The 25,261-nt window shown below is 41.4% G+C and overlaps 1 protein-coding gene across 4 annotated transcripts in view; it reads right to left on the reverse strand.

Moving 5' to 3' along the window:
* The window catches only part of RAPGEF5 (Rap guanine nucleotide exchange factor 5), a 127,966-nt gene that overhangs the window by 93,367 nt on the left and 9,338 nt on the right, over positions 1-25,261 (reverse strand). For 3 of the 4 annotated variants that reach the window (XR_014517659.1, XM_083467970.1, XM_083467972.1), the window contains exons 2-7: positions 19,056-19,106; positions 18,635-18,741; positions 16,704-16,825; positions 15,120-15,288; positions 13,188-13,254; positions 8,408-8,456 (exon numbers count right to left, since the gene is read on the reverse strand). Coding sequence is in view for 3 of the 4 variants with exons in the window: in XM_083467970.1 (XP_083324096.1) it covers positions 8,408-8,456; positions 13,188-13,254; positions 15,120-15,288; positions 16,704-16,825; positions 18,635-18,741; positions 19,056-19,106 (565 nt within the window). In the remaining variant the exon portion in view is untranslated. Of the gene's footprint in view, positions 1-8,407; positions 8,457-13,187; positions 13,255-15,119; positions 15,289-16,703; positions 16,826-18,634; positions 18,742-19,055; positions 19,107-21,218; positions 21,369-25,261 lie in introns of those variants that run through there. The other variant, XM_083467971.1, reaches the window with a different exon arrangement.

Below are 25,261 nucleotides of genomic sequence, written 5' to 3' on the forward strand. Positions count from 1 at the left end.
AGAGTTCCTTCAAAATCAGACATGACTTACAATCTCTGGGTTGTAGCCAGGCCATGCAATAAAATTTCCTGCTCTGCCAACATAAACTGTGCTCCTCCATTCGTCCTCCAGCCAAGAGCAAAGGAAGCTACTTTTATTGTTTTAAATACAAAAGCAGTGTTTATTAGAGGCACACATCTGTTTGGTGTGGCACGCACAGTGTGACTAGAGTGCAAAGACTGCAATCAGGTTTTATTACAGCCACTCCCCATTTCTACCTATCCTATAAATCCTGTTCTAGCCATGGAAAAGGTCACCATGAATAAAAGAATGAGAGGATGTTAAATGAGCATCAGCTTGCTGAAGCGCAATTTCAAATGCGTCCATCTGCAAATGAGCCGAAGGAGTTCAGGTTGTTGATTTTTTAATGGTCACTTAAAGATCAGGAGGCTATGCCTTGATTTAATTTCCTTGCTCCCTTGTGGGCTACAGGAAGGATTTTCCCTTCAAGATATTCTGTAAAACCAATAATAATGTAAAGGCTTGCTCCAGGAAAGAGACTCGGTATAGTTATACACAAAGGGGATTATTGTTCCTGCTAAGTAAGGCTTATTTAATTTCTTCAGAGCTCTTTTAGAGAGAGAAATAACCTACTTTGACCTTAATGGAAGATTCACTTAAGATGGGTAATAATCATATGTCATTTGTTGCAGCCTAAATTAAGACTGGTTCAGCACTTCTATTATAACTCCCTGCTTTCCAGTAGGTTACCACTCAACTGGAGATAATTCTGTTCTAAAATTACAATCTGGCAAACGGAACCCCCACACAAGAGATGGTTTGCAGGGGACCTTGAGAGATGAACATAAGGGCAAGGGTCTATAATCAGACCTGTGGGTAAAGTTACACAACCCTTAAAGAGAAATCCATTCCAATTAAGCGTCTTTAATATGTATCAACTTTTTGAAATCTTCTGTTTCTAGAATTTGGATTTTTAACAAAAGGAGCTTGGGTTTAATAGCTGGAATAGAGATACTGGGGATATCCGGCCAATAAACTGGGGATGAGGGAGAAAAACAAATCACCACCAGAGATAGCAAGATATGCCTAAATATGTATGTAGTACACATAACACTATGCCTGGCTGTGATACAGAAAAGGGGGTTGTTTCCAAAGGAACAAAAGCTTAAATTTAAATGCAGTTAATATGTAATCCACTGTGTATTGCTTCCTGAGATCTTGGGTGTCCACTTCCATCCAAAATGATATTTAAATTCAAACAGCAGACATTACAAGAGACGTCAGGCAAATGCAATGAAATTCCTTTAAAAAAATTTAGTAGCGTAAGGATCATCTGGAGTTATAAGGTCCTAACAACATATTTATATTTTAAAGCTATCCACTAAGGCATTATTCAGAGCTTCTGAATATGTATGGGCTGCTTATATATTTTATAAAATACATGTATACCTCATCTTTCTTGTTAGCTTATTGCATATGCTCATTTTGTGTCATACATAGTCCAGAACTTCCTTGATTAAAAAAACAACATTGTTTTTAATTTGAAGTGTTTATTCCTAATTACAATAAGAGCCATAAAACTCTTGGCATTTGGCTTGTCCATTGCACTGTGTAGGTTTTAAAAAAAATTATACTACTTCTGGTTGGCGAGATAAACTTCTCTACACAAACGAATGAATTATGGTGAAGAAATTTTTGCGGCCAAACAGACTAGAAACAATAAAGTCTAGGAAGGTGTGAATTTCCTCCCTTTAACTTTATAGGGTGTTAACATTTAACACTTACCACTGACCATTTTGTGCTGAATGATTCAGCAGACACACAGGCTAGTACCCTTGTTGGCATGTGAAGACCCCACCCATGTACCATTGACCCACTCATTAGTAATGTTCTTCAATTTGCAGGAAGGGATCTCAAAGCATTTAAGACTAATCTACCATAATTTGGTGTGTGTTAATGGTCCGTGGGAGGTTCCTTCCTTGCCACAGGACTTAGGGTTAACTCTTTCTACAGACCAAATTCCAGGGACTATACACACAAAAATTAATACCTATGCACTATCCATTCTTAAGGAAATCAGCCCTGAGTGCTCACTGGAAGGACAGATCGTGAAGCTGAGGCTCCAATACTTTGGCCACCTCATGAGAAGAGAAGACTCCCTGGAAAAGACCCTGATGTTGGGAAAGATGGAGGAGAGGGCACAAGGAGAAGGGGACGACAGAGGACGTGATGGCTGGACAGTGTTCTCGAAGCTACAAACATGAGTTTGACCAAACTGCAGGAGGCAGTGGAAGACAGGAGTGCCTGGCGCGCTCTGGTCCATGGGGTCACAAAGAGTCAGACACAACTAAATGACTAAACAACAACAATGCACTAGAACAGGCATAGGCAAACTCGGCCCTCCAGATGTTTTGGGACTACAACTCCCATCATCCCTAGCTAACAGGACTAGTGGTCAGGAATGATAGGAATTGTAGTCTCAGAACATCTGGAGGGCCGAGTTTGCCTATGCCTGAACTAGAACTACACAGCCAGTCAATTATGTAGATGTAAATATAGACTAAGCTAGCAAGGGGAGCCTGTCCGTGAGCTGCAACTGACAAGCATCAAGGCAAGTTAAGCAGACGGAGGTTCCACAGCTTGACAAGGAGATAAAGGAACTTAAATAATAATAAAGCTTTCCACACGTCAGCCACTGTGACAAAAGAATGCTAGACTAGATGGACCGCTGACCTGATTCAGCAGGTTCTTCTTATGTTCATATAGCACCAAAAAAGGTATAATACTTGCAATGTATTGTCAATCCTATATGGAGGATTGTAAAACCACATAAAGCAAAGAAACTAAAAAAACTCAGGAAAAGGTTTGAAATGGCTTAGAATGCAAGAATTCAATACTGCGTATGTTCTGGGTTGTCATTAAGTTGTGTGGTTCTTGCTTTGTCCCGCCTATGCATATATTTTGAAACAAAAGCATACAAAATGCTCTCTATCAGCTAGTTGGCAGAGAAGTAAGGTGTCGCATAAAGTGTCACAAAGAGAACTATTCAAACCAGCTGAATACAAATCTTTCCCAAAATGAAAAAAAATGGCTAAAAACAGATGGGAGACACCATTGGTTTTGCATGTGCCAAAATGCATAGATAACAAGAATGGTTAAGGATGAAGGCTGAGACTTAAAAACATTGCTGAACAGATTTCACGACTGAGTGCATGACTAAACCCTAAATGTTGTTGTTTAGTCGTGTCCGACTCTTCATGACCCCATGGACCAGAGCACGCCAGGCACTCCTGTCTTCCACTGCCTCCCGCAGTTTGGTCAAACTCATGCTGGTAGCTTCGAGAACACTATCCTTGTGCCCTCCATCTTTCCCAACAACAGGGTCTTTTCCAGGGAGTCTTCTCTTCTCATGAGGTAGCCAAAGTATTGGAGCCTCAGCTTCATGATCTGTCCTTCCAGTGAGCACTCAGGGCTGATGTCCTTAAGAATGGATAGGTTTGATCTTCTTGCAGTCCATGGGACTCTCAAGAGTCTCCTCCAGCACCATAATTCAAAAGCATCAATTCTTCGGCGATCAGCCTTCTTTATGGTCCAGCTTTCACTTCCATACATCACTACTGGGAAAACCATAGCTTTTACTACTATACAGACCTTTGTTGGCAAGGTAAATACCAATGTATAAATATATATACACCATTGATTCAATAAGGTATACTGGTCTGAATCCAAATTAGTAATACATATATTAGTGGTTTAACCCACAGCGGGTGGCGCTGTGGGTTAAACCACAGAGCCTAGGGCTTGCCGATCAGAAGGTCGGCGGTTCGAATCCCCACGACAAGGTGAGCTCCCGTTCCTCGGTCCCTGCTCCTGCCAACCTAGCAGTTCAAAAGCATGTCAAAGTGCAAGTAGATAAATAGGTACCGCTCCGGCAGGAAGATAAACGGCATTTCCGTGCGCTGCTCTGGTTCGCCAGAAGCAGCTTAGTCATGCTGGCCACATGACCCGGTAGCTGTATGCCAGCTCCCTAGGCCAATAAAACAAGATGAGCACCGCAACCCCAGAGTCGTCCGCGACTGGACCTAATGGTCAGGGGTCCCTTTACTTTTACCTATATAGGAAACACCCATATAAAATGGACTTTTATGTTGCTTTTGTAGCAACAGTTCCTGCCGCAAAAGAGATAAGAGGTTTTTAGTTTGAAAGGCAAATTGTTTCTGAAGGTGGAATCCACTGCAGCAAATGCAAATATGCACACAAAACAAAAGCTCTTGCTACATATGCAGCTCTTTCTCTTCCTCCCACCAAGCAAGCATATCAATTTTTTACATCCCGGTTGTCATTTCTGTATCTCTCCTATCCATTGGGATCATTGTGGCAAGAACTGCCTGTATCAAATTTAAGTGTCATTGATGCTAGATTTTCCCCCTCTCGTTGAAGTGTTCTTGGGTGTCCTCACGATTATAGCATGTAATTTAAATCAATCTAACTATACATTACTCCAGCGTAATGCTGTATTTTTTAAAATTGGAAGCCTTATGAAATGCAAGGAAAATTCCTATCTCTGGTGTGCAAATGGTCATTAACTTTTTTTTTAACCTGAGGTGTAAAGCTAATATTGAATTTGCAGAGAAGGCTACTCATTATGCTAGTTTAGTTTCCACATAGAGAATCAGTCCCGAAGGATCTGTTTCTAAGATACCAAATAGGAAACAGGATTCTACCAGCCCATCTCTGCAAATGTAAGGGAGTATTTGGTAGTGTTTAGAAATAAGCAGCAGATGATAGCTTATAGCAGGATGTTAAGCAAGGAAGAAAGTCTTATCATTAAAAAAGCCATCTGCAATTAAAATTAAAAATTTAGAATGTGGCCTGTTTGACATTGCATTACACACGGAGTTAATTAGCGTTCATTTTCTCTACTCTAGCTAAATTGACCGCAAGAGAGATAAGCCACAAATTTAAGCACCAGAAACTAGGCATGCTTGCATTAAATAACAAGTATTAAAATGCTATGTACACTGACTTATAATCTACAATGAGTACCAATTATTATTATTTTAAATCCATTTCCTGAAATAGGTTTTTTTCTCTCCATGTCATCAGTTAACCTAATTGTTCCACATGTAAATATAAGTGATTGTCAGTGATAACATGTCGTATGATAACATGACATGTGAAACTATCATCAATGATATTTGCTCGTCATTTTCTTAATTGTTTATACCCAGTGACCATTACTATATAAAATAACACAAAAAAACCAAGACAAGTTAAAGCATATCCATTTTCAGAGCTGCAAATTATGAACACTTACAATTATAAAGTTCCCAAAATAATTTAGATTTTAAAAATCTTCTTGGCAGTAAATATTTTTCTGGCTTTGTAACTTTCTTGCTGCTAGCACATGTAAAGCTACCATCTAATTATAAAATCATCTGATTGACCTTCTAAAGAATATTGGAATGAATAGGGGGATCTATTCCTAGGTGAATTGTATAAAGGGCAATAACGAATACAGTGGACAATGTATTCAACCTGGCCTGCTCCACAAATACAATGACCGTCACTTGTTATGTTAGTATATTAAATAATTTACCAGTCACATATTTTGTGGGCATGGTTTGAAATCTGAACAAACAGGAATAAAGTTAGGCAAGCAGCCCCTCTGTGGTTGAATTTAAATTTATTCTACCAAATTTGGGATTTGGAATTCTTCATATATTCCAATATCATTTTGGCATCTTCAGCAAAAATGACATTACAGATCTTTCTGTCAGAAATATCCTAAGATACCATTACAAGGGAAGCTAAATAAGTAGACATTGTTACAACATTGCACCTAGGCTTCTCTATACTGAGTTTTTAAATGCTGGCGGGTGGCACTGTGGTCTAAACCACTGAGCCTCTTGGACCTGCCGATCAGAACGTTGGGGGTTTGAATCCCCACAACAGGGTGAGCTTCCACTAGCAATAATACTGTTCTAGATCTGGAGTAACAGAGTTTGGGGGTGCAAGGGCACTGCTAGAGTTAGTGAATGTCAATCTGTAGTATTGACAGAAAGATGCCAGGGCAGTGAAAAATACAGGCTAAGTCTTTTTTCCAGGCCAGGGCCTCACCTGGGATAGAAGTCACTAAGAATGACAAAAGGTGTTGGGAGCAAATGATCAGGGGCGCCGACTTATAAAAAATATTGGGGGGGCCCATACCGGGGTCCTGCCGCTGGTTCGCTCGGGTAGCCGGGAGAACGCAGTTCGAGGTGGCGGTGTTGGGGAGAGACCTTCGCTCAGGGCGCCACGAGACTTGGCGGCCGGCGGCCTATCTGGGGGGTTTTGGAGCGTATTTCGGCAGAGCGATTGGGGAGGAGGGGGCTTGTTGCCGGATTCTTCAGCTGGGCCGGAGATCTGCTGCTGGGGGGTCCGTGGGCCGAGTTGTGAGCACGGCCTGCTGAAGGGAGATCCAGCCGATTGCGCGACGGGGACAGCCGGGGCTCTCCGGCTAGGGCGCGCGGCTGGCTGGCTGGCGAGGGAGCAGGTGGGGAGGAGGCGGGGGTGACCAGCTGACCGCCGCGGTCACCAACGCCGGAGGAGAGCCAGCACCTCCCGAACGCTGGCCACGGCGCTAGTCCCTGGCGTTGCGTCCGGCCGCTGACGAGTCAGGAGCTTCGCCCTCGCCGAGAAGGAAAAGCTAACGCTCTCTTGAGCCGCCGCCCGCCTCGCTCGGAGCTCCGAGGCAGGCGTGGCCGGGGCTGACTCGCGTCTCGTCAGGATCCTTCGCGCGCACGTGGCCGCCCCCCCACCCCCTCAGAAGACGTTGTCGTCATTGGCTTGTCGGCCAGCCGAGAAACAGCGTCCCCGAGCGACCTCCCTCCTAGGCCCACCTTCACCCTGTCAGTTAGAAAAAGGAGGAGAAAAAGGCCCGGCCCGGGACAGGCGCCTCAGGGCATTCCGATGGCAGAGGCATTGCGGTCTAGGCAGCCCATGCTACCGCGCGCGCGCGCTCCCAGCAGAGCCAGAGCGGGAGCCGCCGCTGCCGCCCCCTTCGCAAGGAACGAGTTGCCATGGCAATCCCGCCTGCTCCGGCCTTCCAGAGGAAGCGCCGGGGACGAGCACACGGACATGGGGTGGGGTGGTTTTTTTTGGAAAAGAAACCTGCAATTTCCCTCTGTGAGCAGCGGCGGCGCTCTGCTGGAGGGGCGCCCGAGATTATGGGGGGGGGCGGAGCCCCCCAAATGAATTTTTGAGGGGGCTCGGGCCCCCTCAGGCCCCATGGAGTCGGCGCCTATGCAAATGATTAAGCTATCAATGGAAATCATCAACCAGGCAGGAGGCTTTGCAGGTGATGGGGGCGTGATGCCATATATAGGAAAAAATGTATCCTTTTAAAATTTAGGGGTTGTGGGAAAAGGAGAACTGGATGAGTTGAAGTGAAGGCCAGAGCCATATTGGCAGGCTGTCATAAGTCATATTTCAAAGACACTGTAGACTCCACCATGCCTCATTGTCCCCAAAGGAACACAGACCCTGGTTGAGTGCCAAGACCCCTAAGAATCTCATGCACCCTTCCACAGATATTGGGGCAGCCAATGACACTATTCTAGTTCCTCTACCAACCCAAAGCCCAAGCAGTTTATTGGTGCTGTTCGCTAACTGTCCACAACATCCACATTTTGCAAACTCTCATTTTGTACCTGACACAACATTAAATGACTGATGTTGACAAATGCCTGAAACATGGAACAAACTGAGAGTAGCCACAAATCAGGCAGTTATGCTTTTCCATGTATCCCATTTGCCTTTGTTGAGTATCAGCAAGCAATACATACAAGTAATATTAACAGAAGTTAAAGGAGGGGGGGCCAGGAAATATATTAAGGTATATCCCTTTTGTATATTTCTCAAAGTCCACACATCATGTTCATGCCTAAACCAAACTATGATGGGCTCAGCTTTAAAAAGAACAGGTTCATGCAACCTTGGCAAGCCTTGTGATTTAACTCATGTGTTATATTATATTTAGGAAGATTTTTTTTAAAAAAGGAAAAAGTCATGTGGTACTATTGCAAAACATAACTCTTATGCATGGGTGGTGACAAAAAAAACAATCTTCAAAATCTGAATGTATACGTTTCAACTGAAGGCAATGGATATATAAGCATTAATATACAAAATATAAAAAGATAAGCAAAAAGAACACTTGACTTGTAGGAGAAGCTGTTACAAACAGCTTAGACTAGTAGATCAATTATTATAATAGCTCATCAGGTGAACATTTACTGAAGAGTAAGAAAGAAGGAAAACAGAAGAAAATGTCAAGCACTTCTTGTCACATTAAATAAGCTTTATACTATATTTCTTTCTCTTAATATGGTCTGAAAATGCAAAATCCAAACCTGAATACACTCACCTGATTTTCTTGCCTTAAGAGCAAGAACAGCCGCCAATTCTCTCTGCACCTAACACACCAAAAAGACAAAGTTTTACAGTCGTGCCCATAAGCAGGAAGTTGTTACATATACAGAGCAAACCATCTACTCTAGCAATCTGGATCTCTTAGAGTTAGGAAACAATCCTCTGCACAGTTGTCCAAAAGAAAGAGCCGCTGAAAATTGTTCATGCTTCTGAATGAACTCAGATAGGATAGTGCTATTTCCTAAGTGGCAGTATGCTCATAAAAAATATATTTGATTCAGTTCAGCAATTAGCAACCACATTAACACAACTGGCATAAGCAAAGATAGCTACACAAGAGGAAAACAATTTGCAATTGTTCGTTTCATCAGTGCCATCATCCTCTCTCCCATGCAGCTTAATGGATCAGCACTGGGTGTTTATAGAACATAATGGGTGGTTTCCAGTGAAGTGCTTCTGTTAGCACTTCTGGCAAAACAACAAAACTTATCCTCTTCCTAGAGGCTCCCTAAATCTGTTCTGGGGGTTCTCCCAAACCACTGAGGTAGATTTGGAAGGGGGGAGGGAAGGCACACAGGGCACACAAGGAGAGATGGAGAAGAAGTTCTGTTGCACAATCAAAAATCCTTGCGCTAGAGGAAGCACTTCATTGGTTACCACCCAATATTTATGTCATGAGATGTTCCTTTTCTACAATAAAAGGTAAAAGGTTCCTTCTACAACACCCCAAACATCACTGAATGCCCTGAAATTACTATCAGCAGAAGCATACAGCCAGTGAATCTATGCGTTGTGCTTTGTTATAATGCAAAGATTAATATCCAAGGAGTCTTCTTTCCTGGCAAACAGCTATTGCTGTGACCATTATGGCCAATGTAGGAAATACTGGGAAAGCATGAGATTGGATCCCATATTTCAAAAAAGAAATACTAATATCGGGAGCCACATAAGCGCGTAGAAATAATTGCCTATCAAGTGAGTAAGGTTTTTGTGCAAATACTTAATTTCACCCAAAAAGTTTTTTTTAAAAAAATTACCTAGTATGCATCACTGCCTTTGGAACATGACTGTCAGCTTATCCCTTATTATGGGAGTGGGATAAGAGTACATAATGCCATATGTGGTGGTCCTGTCCACAGACTCAATCCTTTTGGGTTGCTCTTTTTGATGAAGTTCAAAAGATAACACATCACTGCAACTGACACTCCTTAATCTCTTTTTGAATAGCAACAGGGATACCACTAGCAAGATTTCTATTGGCCACCTTTTAATGGCTGTGAGGTTAACAATAGCTGAACTTTGGAAAGACCTCAAGGGAGCAACCATTGACCGCTGCAGGGAAGATTATTTTCTTGGTGCAACGATCAGATTATGTTTTTCTTCTTCTACAGCCACTTCATTGGCTGCCCATTAACTCAAATATTTTATAAACCTCTTGTCTTTACTTCTAAAGCTCTTCATGGTCAGTCTCTTTCCTATCTCTCAGACTTAGTGTCCTAATATACGTCTAATCACTCTCTTTGTTCTTCTAATTCTGTGCTTCTAATTCATCCAAGTGTTTATTGTGTCTCCATCCTTTTTCTCTTGCTACTCCATATGCTTGGAATCCTCTTCCAGAACATTTGTGGGCTCACTTCATATGTTCAAATCTCTATTTAAAACATTGTTTTCCCCTGAGTTGTTTTGGTCCGGCTACCTAGTTTTTCTTCACTGGGTGTAACAGGCTGTGTATTGTGCATATTAGACTACTGATTTTTATTGTACTGTTCATATTTGTTGTTTCAGATTGTATACCCTTTGGTGCAGAATTTATTGTTTTAATTGTGCACAGAGCCACATGCATTAATGGTGCTATATAAATAAATGTCAATTATTATTACTGGTACCATAAAGCAAAGGTGGGGAACTCTTGATCCTCCAGATGTTGCTGAACAACAGCTCCCATCATGCCCAGCATGTGTGGCCAAAGAATAAGGATGATGGGAGTTTTAGTTCAGCACCATCTGGAGGACCAAAGTTCCCCACAACTGTCATAAAGTCATTTGACATATGTGGAAAAATTAACAAGTAAAACAAGAACAGCACAAGGCCTCAGAAAAAGAATTCTGAGGCATCCCCAAGAATTCCTTTTTCTTTAACTTTCAATATTGGAAATGGAATTTGCACATTGGCATTAGCTTGAGATTGCTCCAAGCACTCAGCACTTCCATATATCAGCAAGAGTTCATATTCATATTAATCATTTTTGATATCCCCTTAATAATCCTTTTAATAATTTAAAGTCTACACAGTTGAAACCCAGATGGATCATCATGAGGGAAAAGGTCAGATATCATGGTTACAAGATTAGAGATGACATGGCCATGGAAAAGATGAATACTGTAGTTCAGTCATCGTGGAGATACCATCTGAGACTACTGTCAGATTCACAAGGAATCATTCAATCAATTTATGCAATTAGTATGTTCAGGACCTTTCCTGCATATGCAACCCAAAACTTACTGAACATTAAATGTCAAGAGATTGACACTGTGTCGACCAGTAAAACCGAAGCAGCTTTCATAAAGGTTGTAATCACCCAAATTTAATTATTAATTTATGGAACCCACGGATCTCTCTTTGAAAAGGAACAGTAAAAAAAATAAAAATCATTTTCAGGCCAGGAAAGATTTACATTAAAAAAGCACAAATTAAGGCTTTCTGCAGATTTAAAACCTGAAGTGGAGAATGCCCTTGTATATTCAATATCCTGAGAACTTTGGGGGAAATTTAGTTTTTGTTCTAACAGAGTGCAAGACTAATTCTTTCTCATTATGCTTTCCACATATTTTGCCAGCTTTAAAAATTAGTTCATTTTGAGGCTCCTAAATAATATTAGAGATGGGGGTGTGTGGATATCTTAGACTAGTAAGCATGATGGGTTAATATTTGCATCCTGATGTTAAGACACTTGCTCAAATCTTTTGCTCCTTTGCCTCTCAAAGGTTGTGCATGTGTGTACCAAATCTTCCAAGAAAGCCAAATGGCATACAATAGAGTTAAATGTTTGTGTTCCTTCCTGTTCTTGGGTTTTTCTATTTTTCTATGCTTCTATTTTATTTATTAAATCTGTCAGTCGCTTTATCTTGCCCAGGGAAACCCAAAACAACTTGCAACCATACAAATAGACAACAAGCCCCCACACAGATACATTTCAAAGGGAATTTCAAAGGTGGAATTGACATCTAGGGCGGTGGGATTTCTGAAAGACGATGCTTTGTCCTGGATCTTAGGCAAGTCAATCAAAAAATTGCGTCAACTCAGGCAGGGAGACTGTTGGGCAGCAAGGCAAGTGGTAAACCAGAAGAATCTCTCATTTATCCCGGTTGCCCTACACCAGAAACACACACACTAGATCCCTACTCAACTAGACAGAGAAGTGGAGAGAGAGCGGTGACATTTCTATGGACGACAGCAACCCATCTTCTTGACCCTCAAGTTTCTGTACCATTTCAAATGCAGCCCACATATCAAATATTCATTCTTTTATGTTTCACATGTATTACACTTTATTACACACTATGCCACATTAGGAAGGATTTCTCATCAGGTGGAAAGACAAAGCAGTAAATGTAATTTATAATAATTAATATATTATGTTTCTGACACAAAAGCAAATGCTTTGCTGTTGTTTCCTGCAACCTGACCAACTTGGCACCATTCCACACAGCTATTATCGCTCAAGAAGTCCTTCGCCCTTCCATTGTTTCAAACAAGTATGTGTTTCCTTTTACCAACAGGTTCTAGCCAGACTCGAGAAAAAGAAGCTTGTACTATTAATTCTGAGAAAATATATCTTCTAAAAGCTCAGTTACAGATACTGAACCCTTGTGGGAATTGAGCAGGGGGAGATACAAGAAAACATACCTCATTGGTTCTAAAAAGCATCCTGCCAAGTGACAGGAAAAGCAGTATTACACACACAGGCATAATTAGTTCTTCACTAGCCTTGGCTTCAGTTCATGTGGCTAAAATTCACATTAGTATTTTATGTGTCGATTATTGTTACACTCTGAATTGGCAAATAATCCTTCTGCACGCATTTCAACACTGATAAAAGCAGGCCTTTGTTCACTTTGTGGAAATTTTGTATGGGGTTTAGACTCCCAACAATTCCAATAAAACTATTTACTCAAATAGTTCAACTATTTTGCCTTGCGTTAAATATAGGCCACCCCCTATTTACGCGGGGGTTATATTCTGGGTCATCGCGTGCATTGGCAGAGCGTGCATAAGCCTGCTTGTCCCCATTCCATCCTCTTCTGGTGCTGAACCTGGCACGCGCATGCGTGGTCACACATGAATCAAACATGTGCAAAATGGGAGTTGCCTATAATGGCACTGCCACACCCATGGTCAGAATCAGCTAGGAGACCCTCAACTGGGAGCCTTGTGGTCAATTTGTTAGTGCCTCTTGTGTGGAAGAATCAACAAAAAACGGCCCCAAATCTCAGTATGTCTACATTCCCCTCCTTCCCACACCTACACTTTGGGGTTATCAGGTATTATATTTTAAAACTGCCTTAAAAAAGTAACTGTTTTAATTTTTAGCCACCCTGAGAATCTTTCAGTTGAAGGCCAAAATACAATTATATTACAGTTTTAATCTATTGCCATTAAAATTATGCGCAAGAGATTAGAACCATGATGTGAGCATTACAGTTCCTTGAGACCACAGTCGGTCACAAACATATCACTTTTCAATACAGTAAAGAAATGTTTGTTGAAAGACTCACCGCAGAAGTGAGACGGGCAAGAATTTCAGCATTGGTCTCAGTTGTGTCTTCTATTTTTCTATTGTTCCTGTTAAAGCAAAAAGTTTTGGTTTTTCTTAAAGGAAAGGTTTGTAAAGGACTGCTCTGATTTGCCTGGTGCCCTCCAGATAATGTGAACTACAACATCCATCATCCCTGGCCATTAGGAATGTTGGTTGATGTTGATAGGAGGCTTTAACATATTGGGAACACCACCCTGGAAAAGCTGAATTAGACCTTAAGTTAAAGGATGTTCTTAAAAACAGGGAAGTGAGGTGTGTGGACTAAAATATTCTGATTAAGACACGTCATGCTATAACTGAAGTGTCCCATCAATTTGTCTTCCTCTAAATGCTTTTATTTATTCAAACTTGCCCAAGTTAAGAAGAAATGCCACTGTAGAAGCCAAAGGGTACAATAATCTAGTACAATAATTCACAGTGACATATACAGAGGCTGAACTGCAGCCCTGCTTCAGGAATGGCACCCAAAGGAATTAAACTCTTACATTTTAAGGTCAATCAAAGGGTGGCAAGACACCACCCTGTTATCTGTAATCAAATGAGGGGCGCAAGGAGGTCTGAGCTGAAGAAGGACTTGTCTTCATCATGGCAGCTTCTCATGAACTACAGAGAAAGCCTAACTGGAGTAACTGGGACCCAGCCTAACCCCAGCTTGCCCTTGGCACCCTCTCTTTCTGTTGTGAATTTGGCTAGTTGATTCAAATCAGTTCATGAAATTCACTTCCTTTCTTTGATGCCTCTTGACTTCCAGGTTTACACTGGAGGAGGCCTCTGGCTTATGTATCTCATAAGTGTAAGGTAAAGGTAAAGGGACCCCTGGCCATTAGGTCCAGTCGTGGCCGACTCTGGGGTTGCGGCGCTCATCTCGCTTTACTGGCCGAGGGAGCTGACGTACAGCTTCCAGGTCATGTGGCCAGCATGACTAAGCCGCTTCTGGCAAACCAGAGCAGTGCACGGAAACGCCGTTTACCTTCCTGCCAGAGCGGTACCTATTTACCTACTTGCACTTTGACGTGCTTTCGAACTGCTAGGTTGGCAGGAGCAGGGACCGAGCAATGGGCGCTCACCCTGTCGCAGGGATTCGAACCACTGACCTTCTGATCTGCAAGTCCTAGGCTCTGTGCCACCCACAGCGCCACCCGCGTCCCATATCTCATAAGTGCACAGGAACACTTACAGCAAGGAGACCCATCAGCCCTATGCCTCCCTTATGCAGAGACAGCACCCTTGCCTGTCCACTTCCTTTCTACCTGACCTTAGACCCCCTATGACAGTGGTTCCCAAACTCGCCCCCATGCTGAAGGTCTTGGTGGACCACTAAATGATTTTGCTGCCTGCTGTAGCAACTGCAATGCTATATTATCTTTAATTGTATTTTTATTGATTCTTTAATTTCTTAATAGATAGAATTCAAATTGTAATACAATAAATATACAATATGAGAAATAAAAAACAATAAAAATACAATTAAGAACAGATATGAATATTTAATGTGGACTTCTTCTTCATGGACCACCTGAATGAAGCTTGTGAACCACTGAGCTCCATGTACCACAGTTTGGGACCCTCTGAGATACAAGTTACTATAGTAACTCAAACCTATTTAAAATCATTCAATAAAATATGGCTAGCCTGCTGCAAGACTTCTTTCCCATAAGAGTGCTTCCTCTAAATAATACAGTGCCAGCTATAGGCTGATTTAGGTAACACAAACCAAGTAGCCACACAGTTTATACAATGTAACTAGGACGATTATGGTAGGAGTTTTCACAGGCAACAGCCTCTGTGATAATATGCATAAAGTAGAAGGGAAGACTGGTCGCTTATTTAACAGATATAACCCAGTCATCTGCAGAACTTTCAGTAAGAATTGCACGGAGAATATACTTACAGATTACAGGTATTAATCCTTGGAGGAATAACAGGCACTAGCTGCAATAAGAGTTTCACACCATTTTTCCATCCATCATCTCTTTCATATTCACAGAAAAGATATGTACACTCATCAGCTGAGAACTGGTAGAAAACGTACTTGTCTTGAAAATAAATCTGTTTATCCACTGTGTAAAAAAAGGGGGGATAATTCTATTACTCTTAGTGTTTTCTATCAGCTTGCCACAAAACCAAAAACTTGAAGTAACTGCTAAGCAAGTATTGGAAAATTGTAATTTAATTTGAGTAATTTAGCTTCAGTTGACAACGTAGGGCTAGTTCACACGTACAGACCAATCATATAAAATACGTTTTGAATACAGATCATGTGGAAAACACACTGTGAACTGAGCTATACACTGGGCTATATACAGATACCATTTCAACATTTTAAGCAACATAAAAAACCCAACATGAAGTCATGTGAAGCAGCTTCTCCTGCAATATCAAGCATGCTAACAAAAGCAATTACCCAAAACAGGGATTGCTTTAGCATGGCTGGAAGTGTGTGAGGAGGTGCTTTACACAGACAGCTTGAAGTTGGAATAATCTTCACGAATTGCTTTTTTAAGCAGCTACCATGCTGCAAAGGCCATGTACAAATCAAGTTATAGTCAGTGGCAATGACACAGAATCCCTTCAAAGTAAGACAAGGATAAATAAAAACTGGTGCAGAAGTGACATGAAGCTTGAAAGAATGGAGCAGACACAATCCCAGCCATGGAAGAGAAAAATTACATTACACAGGGAATTTTGAAATTCCCAAAGACATGAGTCAAGGCTTAATGGAGCCCCAACATGTAAAGAACCACAACAGAGATGAGAGGTGACTAGGTGGTTCAGCAATAAATGGAGAAAGGGAGCCATCTCTTGTTAAGGAGGCAGAAGACTTGGCAGTGGCCTGAACATGGATAAATGATTGTGAGCCTGAAAACAGCGACAGAAGAAAAGCTGCAAAGGTAAAGAGTACTCCTTATTCAAAGCCATCTTTCAAGAATTCATTTATTTATAAAATATAGGGTCATCGGTGTGCATACACTTTATGGAGTACAAGATGTAAACTCCTTGTTATGCAGAGCTTGCTATCTAAAACGTAATACAGGGGAAACAGGGACAGAATTTGCAATTCTTCAGTCAAAGGTCCCTTTCAATATACTAAAAAGGCTCCACCATAATCATATGGTGAACTACTGTATTGTTTACTCAGCTGCACAGTATTTAGCAACAGGATAAGGAAAGTATCAAGGTAAAAGGAGGGAGGGAGTAGGGGAGAGAAAAGAATGTACATTCTGAAAGTTGACAAGTATGTCCCTGGGCAAAAATATCTAGTAAATAGCTCATCATAATTATTCAGGATATGAAAGATCGCATGTGAAATATATACCAAAGCAGCACAGAGGGAGCCCAACAGAACAACAGATATCTGTCTTTTTCTCTCCCCCTTTGTAAACATAATAAATCTAATGCCCAGGGAAAGATGAGGACAGGAAGGGAAATTGAATACCTTCGTAAAACAGGTTAGACTTGCTTTCATAAAACTGACCTGATAACACAATTCTCATATTCAGTAGGAGCTGCCAGATACCAGCTGCTGTAGATCTGCTCTTTATGAAAGGACAGCGCTTTAAAAGCCAGTCTACGAGTTCAGATCCAATGCAACTTCTCCTAAACAAGTAAAAAAAAATTATGGATTTATGTAGTGACATTTGTAAGATTGAGCGATTTGATTTCCTCCCTTTTCTTTATGCTTTCCTTTATGCTTGGCTAGTTGATTACTTCGATGATAATTCCCCGATTGATTTATTTGTTCGTGTGTTATTGAGCATATATTTTTGGGAGATTTCATCTTGTCCACTTGTTTTTACTCTTATGTTTGCTGCAACCAAATGTATAGGTTCCTGCAGCCAATTGGAAGTCGCGGAAGCTGCAGACTTTCGGGTTCCAAAGAACACTCACAAACCAGAACACTCACTTTCAGGTTTGTGGCGTTCAGGAGCCAAAACATTCAACTCACAAGGCATTCGGAATTTAAGGTACGACTGTATGTCACCAAAAAGCAGCAACTGTCTGGAAGTGCCCAATCTGTCCAGGATGGGTCACACCTTAGTTGCCATCCATAGCTGATGAAATGGCACTTTGTGCTGCACAGGCCACTTATGAAGGAAGGGGCAACTTTTCCAGCACATCCCATTAAATCTGATGCTGGTATTCCAAGTACCATAAGAATGGGGGACCTCATGCCTTCCAGATAATTTTACACTACACCTTCCATCATTCCTGACAACTGACCATCATGTTTGTGGCTGATGGCAATTGGAGCCCAACAGCATCTGGAGGGCTACAAGTTCCCCAATCCTGAAGTACAAAATGAACCACATTGTTCAACAACTTGCATTTCATCCTGCAAACAATTTCTCCTCCTCCAGAAGATTCTTCCTTATTATCTCAAGATGCAACTAGTTGCAACCAGTCATCCCCCTCAGGCTAAACTACTAGCTTCCCTACACAGATAATTTAACTTCCCTAGAAGTCACTTGAGAATTATTTCATCTTCTCCCAACCTTGAAGTCTGGCTGTACCATTAACATGGGATATTATGTGGGCAACAGAGAGGCAACACATTTCAACATCAGGCACATGTATGAGATCTTTGCAGTCAACAAACCAACTCCTACATTTAAAATGTGAACAAACCTTATTCTTTCAGGAAAGAATTGGCAGACAGCGTCACCATTTTTCAGTTTGGCAGAATAATAAATCTGCATGTATTTTTTAAAGGTGGCAAATTATAAAAAGAATTGCTTTTTTTTAAAAGATCCTTTCAATTATTTGTTATAAAAACAAGAAAACAAAGTTTTGCTATATGTTGGTTAGCTAATCAATTTCTTCTCAAATAGTCTGGAAGTTTCTCTACAAAGAACATATACCAAATGCTATAAATAAAAGATTCTTTTTTTACTGATTGCATTTCAATCAAAAGGTAAGAAACATTGCACAAGTCAGAAGCACCGCTACACTGCCTCCCTGAGGGCAGATTCTTATGACAGGGTCATGAAAACAATCTCCATTCTTTGTAGATTCCCTCCCCAGTTACCAGCGAAGAAATGCACTTATTATTTGGCAACACATGCATACATTATATTAGATCAAACAAAGTTTGTTAAACCAGAGCACAGGTTACTAACAAAATATTTTCAGGAATAGCACACAAAAGCAACACAACACAAAATGGGAATAAAATTAATAATCTAAACCATCAGCTTTGATCACATCCAAGTGCATTGTCATTACTAATAGGATCCTGGTATACAAAGAACATTCTAGGATAAGGAGGGACAGTTTGCTTCTCCTTGGCCCAGGAAGATACCTGCCAGTGCAGATAACGTATGGTAGCCAGTCCAGTGCTGCAAATGCAAGGGAGTGAGAAATAGTAAGGAGAAAACTGTTTTGTTAAACTAAGGCAAACATGGCTACCTGCAAAGTCCCATCAGAGACATTCTGTCTTTCATCAGATCAGAAGCTTGTAGAATGAAAACATTTCTGAGAGCTCTCCCAGCGCATGAGGCACCCTCTCCATAAATCTAAAAGAAAAGACAAATTGGACAAACAATAAATTATGCAAGCATACAAGGTTATAGCATTAGCACTACATAAAAGTTACAGAACGCATCTGACAAGTACAAGCATGATTTCACCAAGCTTTTCGTATTTGGATAAGGGATTCCTTATCAGCGATATTAAAATCTATTTACATTAGAAAGCTGTAACCCACATTAGCTGTTACAAACTCGAAGATGAACAAATGTACCTAGCTTCAAGGCAGCATTAATGAAATACATATCTCAAAAGAATGAAGACATGAAAGAGTTGTTAAATGAGGTTTTAAAAAAATTACCTTGCCTGGAGGATTTTCCAGATAGGGATTTGAAATTCTCCTGGTTATAATCTGCAAGAAAAAAATATAATACAATCACCATCATTATCTAACAAACATTCAAAGCATGACAAAGAATCTGTTAGGCTGCTGGTGCATTAGGGTGTATATTTGAAAGCATTAGGGCAGCAAATTCATAGGAACGTTCAAAATATTGGTGCTGGTACTTTGTCTATAAAGTACTTAATTTATTTTGCTGTTTTTAACACAACAACCTACCCTGTTCCCCTCCCCCAGATAATTCTCCTTTCAGCCCTCAGCTTAGCTCACAGAACGCAATCTACTTCTTTATTATAACATTTAATAATACACAAATTTCAGACTGAAAGCTCTCCAAAGATTACAAATATTTAAACTATACATAACAATAAAATACTTTAAAACACACACATACAGTATCAGGGTTTTCCCATTCCCATTAGAACATACCAACCCATCACTTGGCTCAGGAAATTGATTCCCCGGGGGGGGGGGGTAGGGAAATTGAACATCCTGGGGGTAGGGAAAGGATAGAGAAGGTATGGCTGGACTACAGATCCCATTACGTTTGACCACTGGCCATGATGGCTGTGGCTGGTAGGAGCAGGAACCCAACAAAACCAGTTTTGTTTTACAGAAGAGACCAAGAGGTCCAACCCTTTGAAATATTACCGTTACATTTTAATATAACTATATTAATAAGAAGGGCCAGATCTAGAACATCAGATGCATTGTTCAGATCAGTCTTATTGTACGTGGGTAGAAGAGTAAGTGGGTCATACAGCATAAGGTATAATTATAATTAAATTTGTACCTCTCTCTACAGGGGGAAACTTGCAGGTAATGGTAAGTGTGTGAGCTGCATATTGAAATAATTGACTGGCTGGGTCCCACATTTGTGAAATATTACAACTCCCTCTGCCTATATGTATGCAAAGTAAAACAATATATTATTGTTTCAAAGGTTGCTACCAAAGTCTCAGGACTCTGCCTTCTATGAAATTCAAACAGCACAACAACAAAAAAGAGCAGTACAGAACATTGCTAGACTCCTTCGCTCTCCCTGTGATTAAATATGCATATAATAAAAAGTGCCAGAATGCTTTACAGCCCATTTACTCTTGCTAGCATGCATATCTTCAGCACCCCGTTCCTCCATCAGTCTACGTGCTAATGTCTCTGTTTGTTTCCAAACTTTACTGTGTATTTGATCAACAGAAGAGGCACAAATTTCCATTTTTCAGCACACCCTGGCTGATAAACAGAGAGAAGAGTTAAACCTAAACAATACACACCCCACTTCCCCCAAAGACTGAACTTGTTTGGGCCCATTAGGCCAGAGGAGAGAATTGTAGCTGCAGCTCCCACAGGGAAGGGTCACAGATCATCTGCCTTGCATGCAGATTCAATCACTGGTGTATCCAGGCAGCAGCGGCATAGATAGCTGCTGGAGTGCCTGGGGCACCTCCTCACCCCACCCCACAGGGGCCTCGGAAGAAGATGCCCCCAGCCTTAGAGGCCCAGCGGGGACTGGCTGAAGGTGAACGTGAGACTACCATCTTGATGCCGGCACAGCATGGCAGAAAGGCTCCCCTTCTGTGCCGGGCACTCAGCTCCCAGGCAGGAACTGCACACAGCAAGCACAAGAAAGGCCAGAACACCCTGCCTGCCTGGCCTCCCACTTGTCTGTCCATTCCCAAGAGTTGGGGCTAGTGGACTGGCTGGCTGGGCTCCCTCACCCAATTGCTTCCATCAAGGCCACCTCAGCTCCTGGCAACCAGCACCCCCTGGCCAGCCCCAGAGGAACCATTCGCCGGGGGAGCTGGTAGCCAGAGCTGCTGCAACAAATAGTCACACAAACCTTTGGGAGGCAGAGACTCAAAGGGCATCAGAGGACGGAGGAAAAGAAAAGTGAACAGAGGCCAGTGTTGTCCACGGCACCCCTGACTATCATTCAAGGCACCCCAGGGTGCCATAGCGCACTGGTTGAAAACCACTGGCTTAAATTATCAAAATCACCCACAGAGCCATTTCACGAAGTTCCCCATGCGGAACGGCACACAAATTTTCAAGTGGAAGCTATCCCACTGTATCAATGTATGAAGCAAGGCTGTGTTTCTTTCTCTTTGTTGCATTTTGCCCTACCTTGTTTAACAGCCTTAACTCCCTACTTCTGCCAGCCAAACTGCTGAACATCCTTAGAAAGGGCTGCACTTTGGGTAGAATCATGGCGTTCCATACAAGAACTTCCCGTCCCTTTTGTTTCTTCTTCCTCAGCATTGTGTTATCTCATCCAGCAGCAGCCCACATAAATTGAGCAAATTGAAACTGAGCGAAAGCACTTGTGCAAGTTATTGGATTTATAAATCCAACTGGAAAGCATTTGCACTTTGATCCACTTTCTTGGATTACAGCGTATCGTTCTTTATATTCCCTGTGGGTAAGAGTATTTTCAGCTCTGCCAGAATGGCAGAACAAAAAAAACAACAACCCCAAATCAAAACCCAAGTCCCAACATGCCATGGAACATACCTTTCGAGTACTCCATGCATGAGAAGCACATCTGATTTGAGTGCCTCGTCGCCTACTGCTCTCCACCTAGCCCACTTTAAAGCAGTTGGTGTCACTGGCATCCTACTCTGTTAAAATCAAGATGCTGCAAATCTATAAATCAGCGTCAGTTTTCAAAACATACATGCTTTTTAAAACTAAGGAAAAAAACAAATTAAGAGAGCACTAAAAAACACATACACCTAATTATATAGGTAAAAATAAAGACATGGATATACATACACATCCATGTTGGGGAAATACAGATTTTGTAAACTTTTTATGTTGCCAAAGTAATTAAGCCACCTAAAAAGAGCTACATGTCACTGTGATTATGGTCAATGGCAAGTGGTCTTGAGGTGTCTCATGTATTTTCAACTCTGAAGCTAGAGCTGCAGCTTCATAGTAGAACATACTGTGGTACCTCAGGTTACAGACGCTTCAGGTTACAGCCTCCGCTAACCCAGAAATAGTACCTCGGGTTAAGAACATTGCTTCAGGATGAGAACAGAAATCGTGTGGTGGCGGCATGGCGGCAGCGGGAGGCCCCAATAGCTAAAGTGGTACCTCAGGTTAAGAACGGTTTCAGTTTAAGAATGGACCTCCAGAACGAATTTAGTTCTTAACCCGAGGTACCACTGTATCCCCTTTTCTCCTTTATGCTTATGGTGCTCCATGTGATATGTTACGGAAGGCACAAGTCGCTCGTTGGTCAACTCCAATTTTTTTGCATTCTTTTTAATCCACTTCTACTCAGGAGCTATATAGTCATAATGGTGGCATAATGGTGAAATGCCATTCAGGCAAAACTAGACAGACACCATTGCTATTACAAAAGCTAATAGAGAGTTCCTTGGGTGCTTTTTTTAATTAACTGTAAAGTATCACCAAAAATGGAAATCAGTAGTTTACATCCTCTTACTTCCTCTAAGATTACAGTGAAGTCGTTTCCTCAAAGAGAGGGAATCTCTGGAAGGAAATGCCTGCAACAGAAAGACCAAGAGGAATTTCCAACGTCATTTTTGCAATAATGGACCTCCAAACATTCAGACAGAAATACCTCTACTTTTAACATCATGTTTCCAACATCCTGCCATAGGTGAGGTCATTCAATTCTTTTGACAGAAAGGGAAATTAGTGGCAGCAAAATGCACAGGGAATTGTGTTCATAAACCCATTGTAAGATGCAGTGCGAGAGAGAAAGAGATCCATTGCAACATACCCCATAAAGTACACCCAAGCGTTTAATAGGAAGAATCAAAATGGAGATAAAGGGTCCAGCAATATTTTCTCATTTTTTCAATTTAATGTTAAAGCTATGCCACTAAATGCTTATGAAATTCTGAGAAAATACTCTGACTTTAAATTAAATTTTAAATGCCAGCATTAACCAATTTAGGATGTAATCCAATGCCCACTAACCCAGAGGTAAGCCCCACTGAGGTCAATGGAATTCAGTTCTGACCAGATACAGAGGGGGTTGCAGTAATTCTATCTATACAATAGAGAGTGGGAAAGTTTGAGAGTAGCATAAGGGCAGAAATTTATTCTGGCTGCATAATAAAAAAAATAAACCTCTCTGAAACAAAATACACTCTGAAATCACTATTAGATTCCTTGCACACTCCAAGCTTGTCTAAAAATGTACTGTAGCTCCAACATGCATCTGAGGACTTCAGTCCTCATTTGTCTCCTGAGTCCCAAGAATCTGTATTGTGAGGCATAGACCTGCTGATGAGATGGAAGCCCCTCACCTGCAGAACATAGTAATCAGGTTAATATACGCAAAAGGTGAGACTATTTTTCAGGTATCTTGGTCCAAAGTGAACGGGGCTTTATACATCAAAACCAGCTTTTGGAACTTAGCAGGGCAGCTACTGATAATTGCCAGCCAGTGCCACTTATATATGTAAATATACAAGAATATGCACTATTCTCTGATGTTTGGGACTTAGTCATCCGAAGTCCTTTGCTGAGTCTCCTCCGGGGACCCCGAATAAGCAATCTGAATGCAGATCGAAGAGTAGTAAAATATTATTTTAAAAGTTACAAAGGCCACTTGCATCTCTCAAAACCAATACAAAGTCTCCTTGAACAGATGCTATCAAAATTCAGTGTCAACACAGGATCTATTAGCTCCACATTGCTCAGAATGAAGCTTCCCCCTGCTCTGCTTTATTGTGATACTATAGCTGCCTATGTTGCTTTCTCTGAACTAAAGGCCATTCCTGGAAAAGTCCCATAAGGCAGGTTTTGGGGGTTTCTAAGCAAAGGTTGCATGGCCACCTGTCATCTAGCTGAGATTCCTGCATTGAAGGGCTAGATAGATGACCCTCAGGGTCCTTTCCAATGCTACAATTCTATGATTCTACGATAAAAAGAATGCTGTCAGTGATAGCAAAAAAACTCCCACTCCCACTATCAACTGTTTTGGTTGTGATTCCCTACACACTGTAGTGCCTATGAAAGTCAGGTCACATACCTCTACCTAGGATTAAAGGGCTAAAAACAATCCACACAATTAACACAGCATGCAGGTAGGCCTGGTCTAGAAAGGTAGTTCCAAAAGGAGCAGGAGAAAGTAAGGAGCCCATGGAGATAGAATTGAAAGAGAGGTAGAGTGGATGGATGCCACAATGCTGGAAACAAGCACTAAAAGGCTTAGGACAGAGGATGAAGTCAGACAGACTGGAAGACCAAAGAGTCCCAGTTCAAGGCAAAGGTAGATGAACCAGGCAGCGCGGTGGGAGTCATATGGTACAGCTAACCATAAAGATTTGATCTGGTCGCGAAAGGGTAATTCCGTTCAGTACCATCAAGAAAGGAATAATGAGGAAGCCAAGTAAAATATTCGCTACTTTTATTCCCATGTCAGGTTCACCTTAGAAGTGTCTGAGTAATATACTATTCCGTAGCTTTTGTACTTTAGAAGGGAGAAGAACAGATCAAAGAATAAGTTTTGGCAGTATACTAGAAAACATTCAGTAAACAGGGTTTTTTTAAAACTTGAAAAACAATCTGTATGTTGTGTTTTCTAAACTGTGTTTCAGACAGCTGCTCTGGTTTTCAGATGGCAGACTGAAATTTGTCTTCCAGTGAATTAACACTGAAGCCTAAAATCGGAGGCTGATCACACACTGGACTGTAATGGAAAATGGACTACCTTAAGCATATTTACTAAGAAGTCACTATCTCTACATTCACTGGGTGCATAGGATTGTGCAGTCTTTAGTAGTTAAAACACTGTATTTATCTTTAAGCAACTCATTAATAATGTGTCTCAGGGTAGTGCACTATATCCCCACATGCATGCCCCTTCTGAATTTAAGCACAAGAGCCCTTATCCACTAAAGTTGGTTGCGACAAACTCCTATTAAACTCAGTAAAACCACTTGGTGAATAGCTTAAATCCCATTGCTTTCAGTCCAGTCCTATTCAGGTTTACTCATATGCTACTTTATCCATTGTTTATGTTTAGGTCCCACCTTTTCTCCAAGGAGCTGAAAGTTATCTCTTTACACATTTTATCCTCATAACAACTCTGTGAAGTAGGTTAGGCAGGTAGGCTGGTAGGCTGGGCTGAGAAACCGCGACTGGTCCAAGGCAACCCTGTGAGCTTCATGGCTGAGTGAGAATTT

The sequence above is a fragment of the Podarcis liolepis genome, assembly GCF_965112155.1.
Source record: "Podarcis liolepis genome assembly, chromosome: 12".
Lineage (NCBI taxonomy): Eukaryota > Metazoa > Chordata > Lepidosauria > Squamata > Lacertidae > Podarcis > Podarcis liolepis.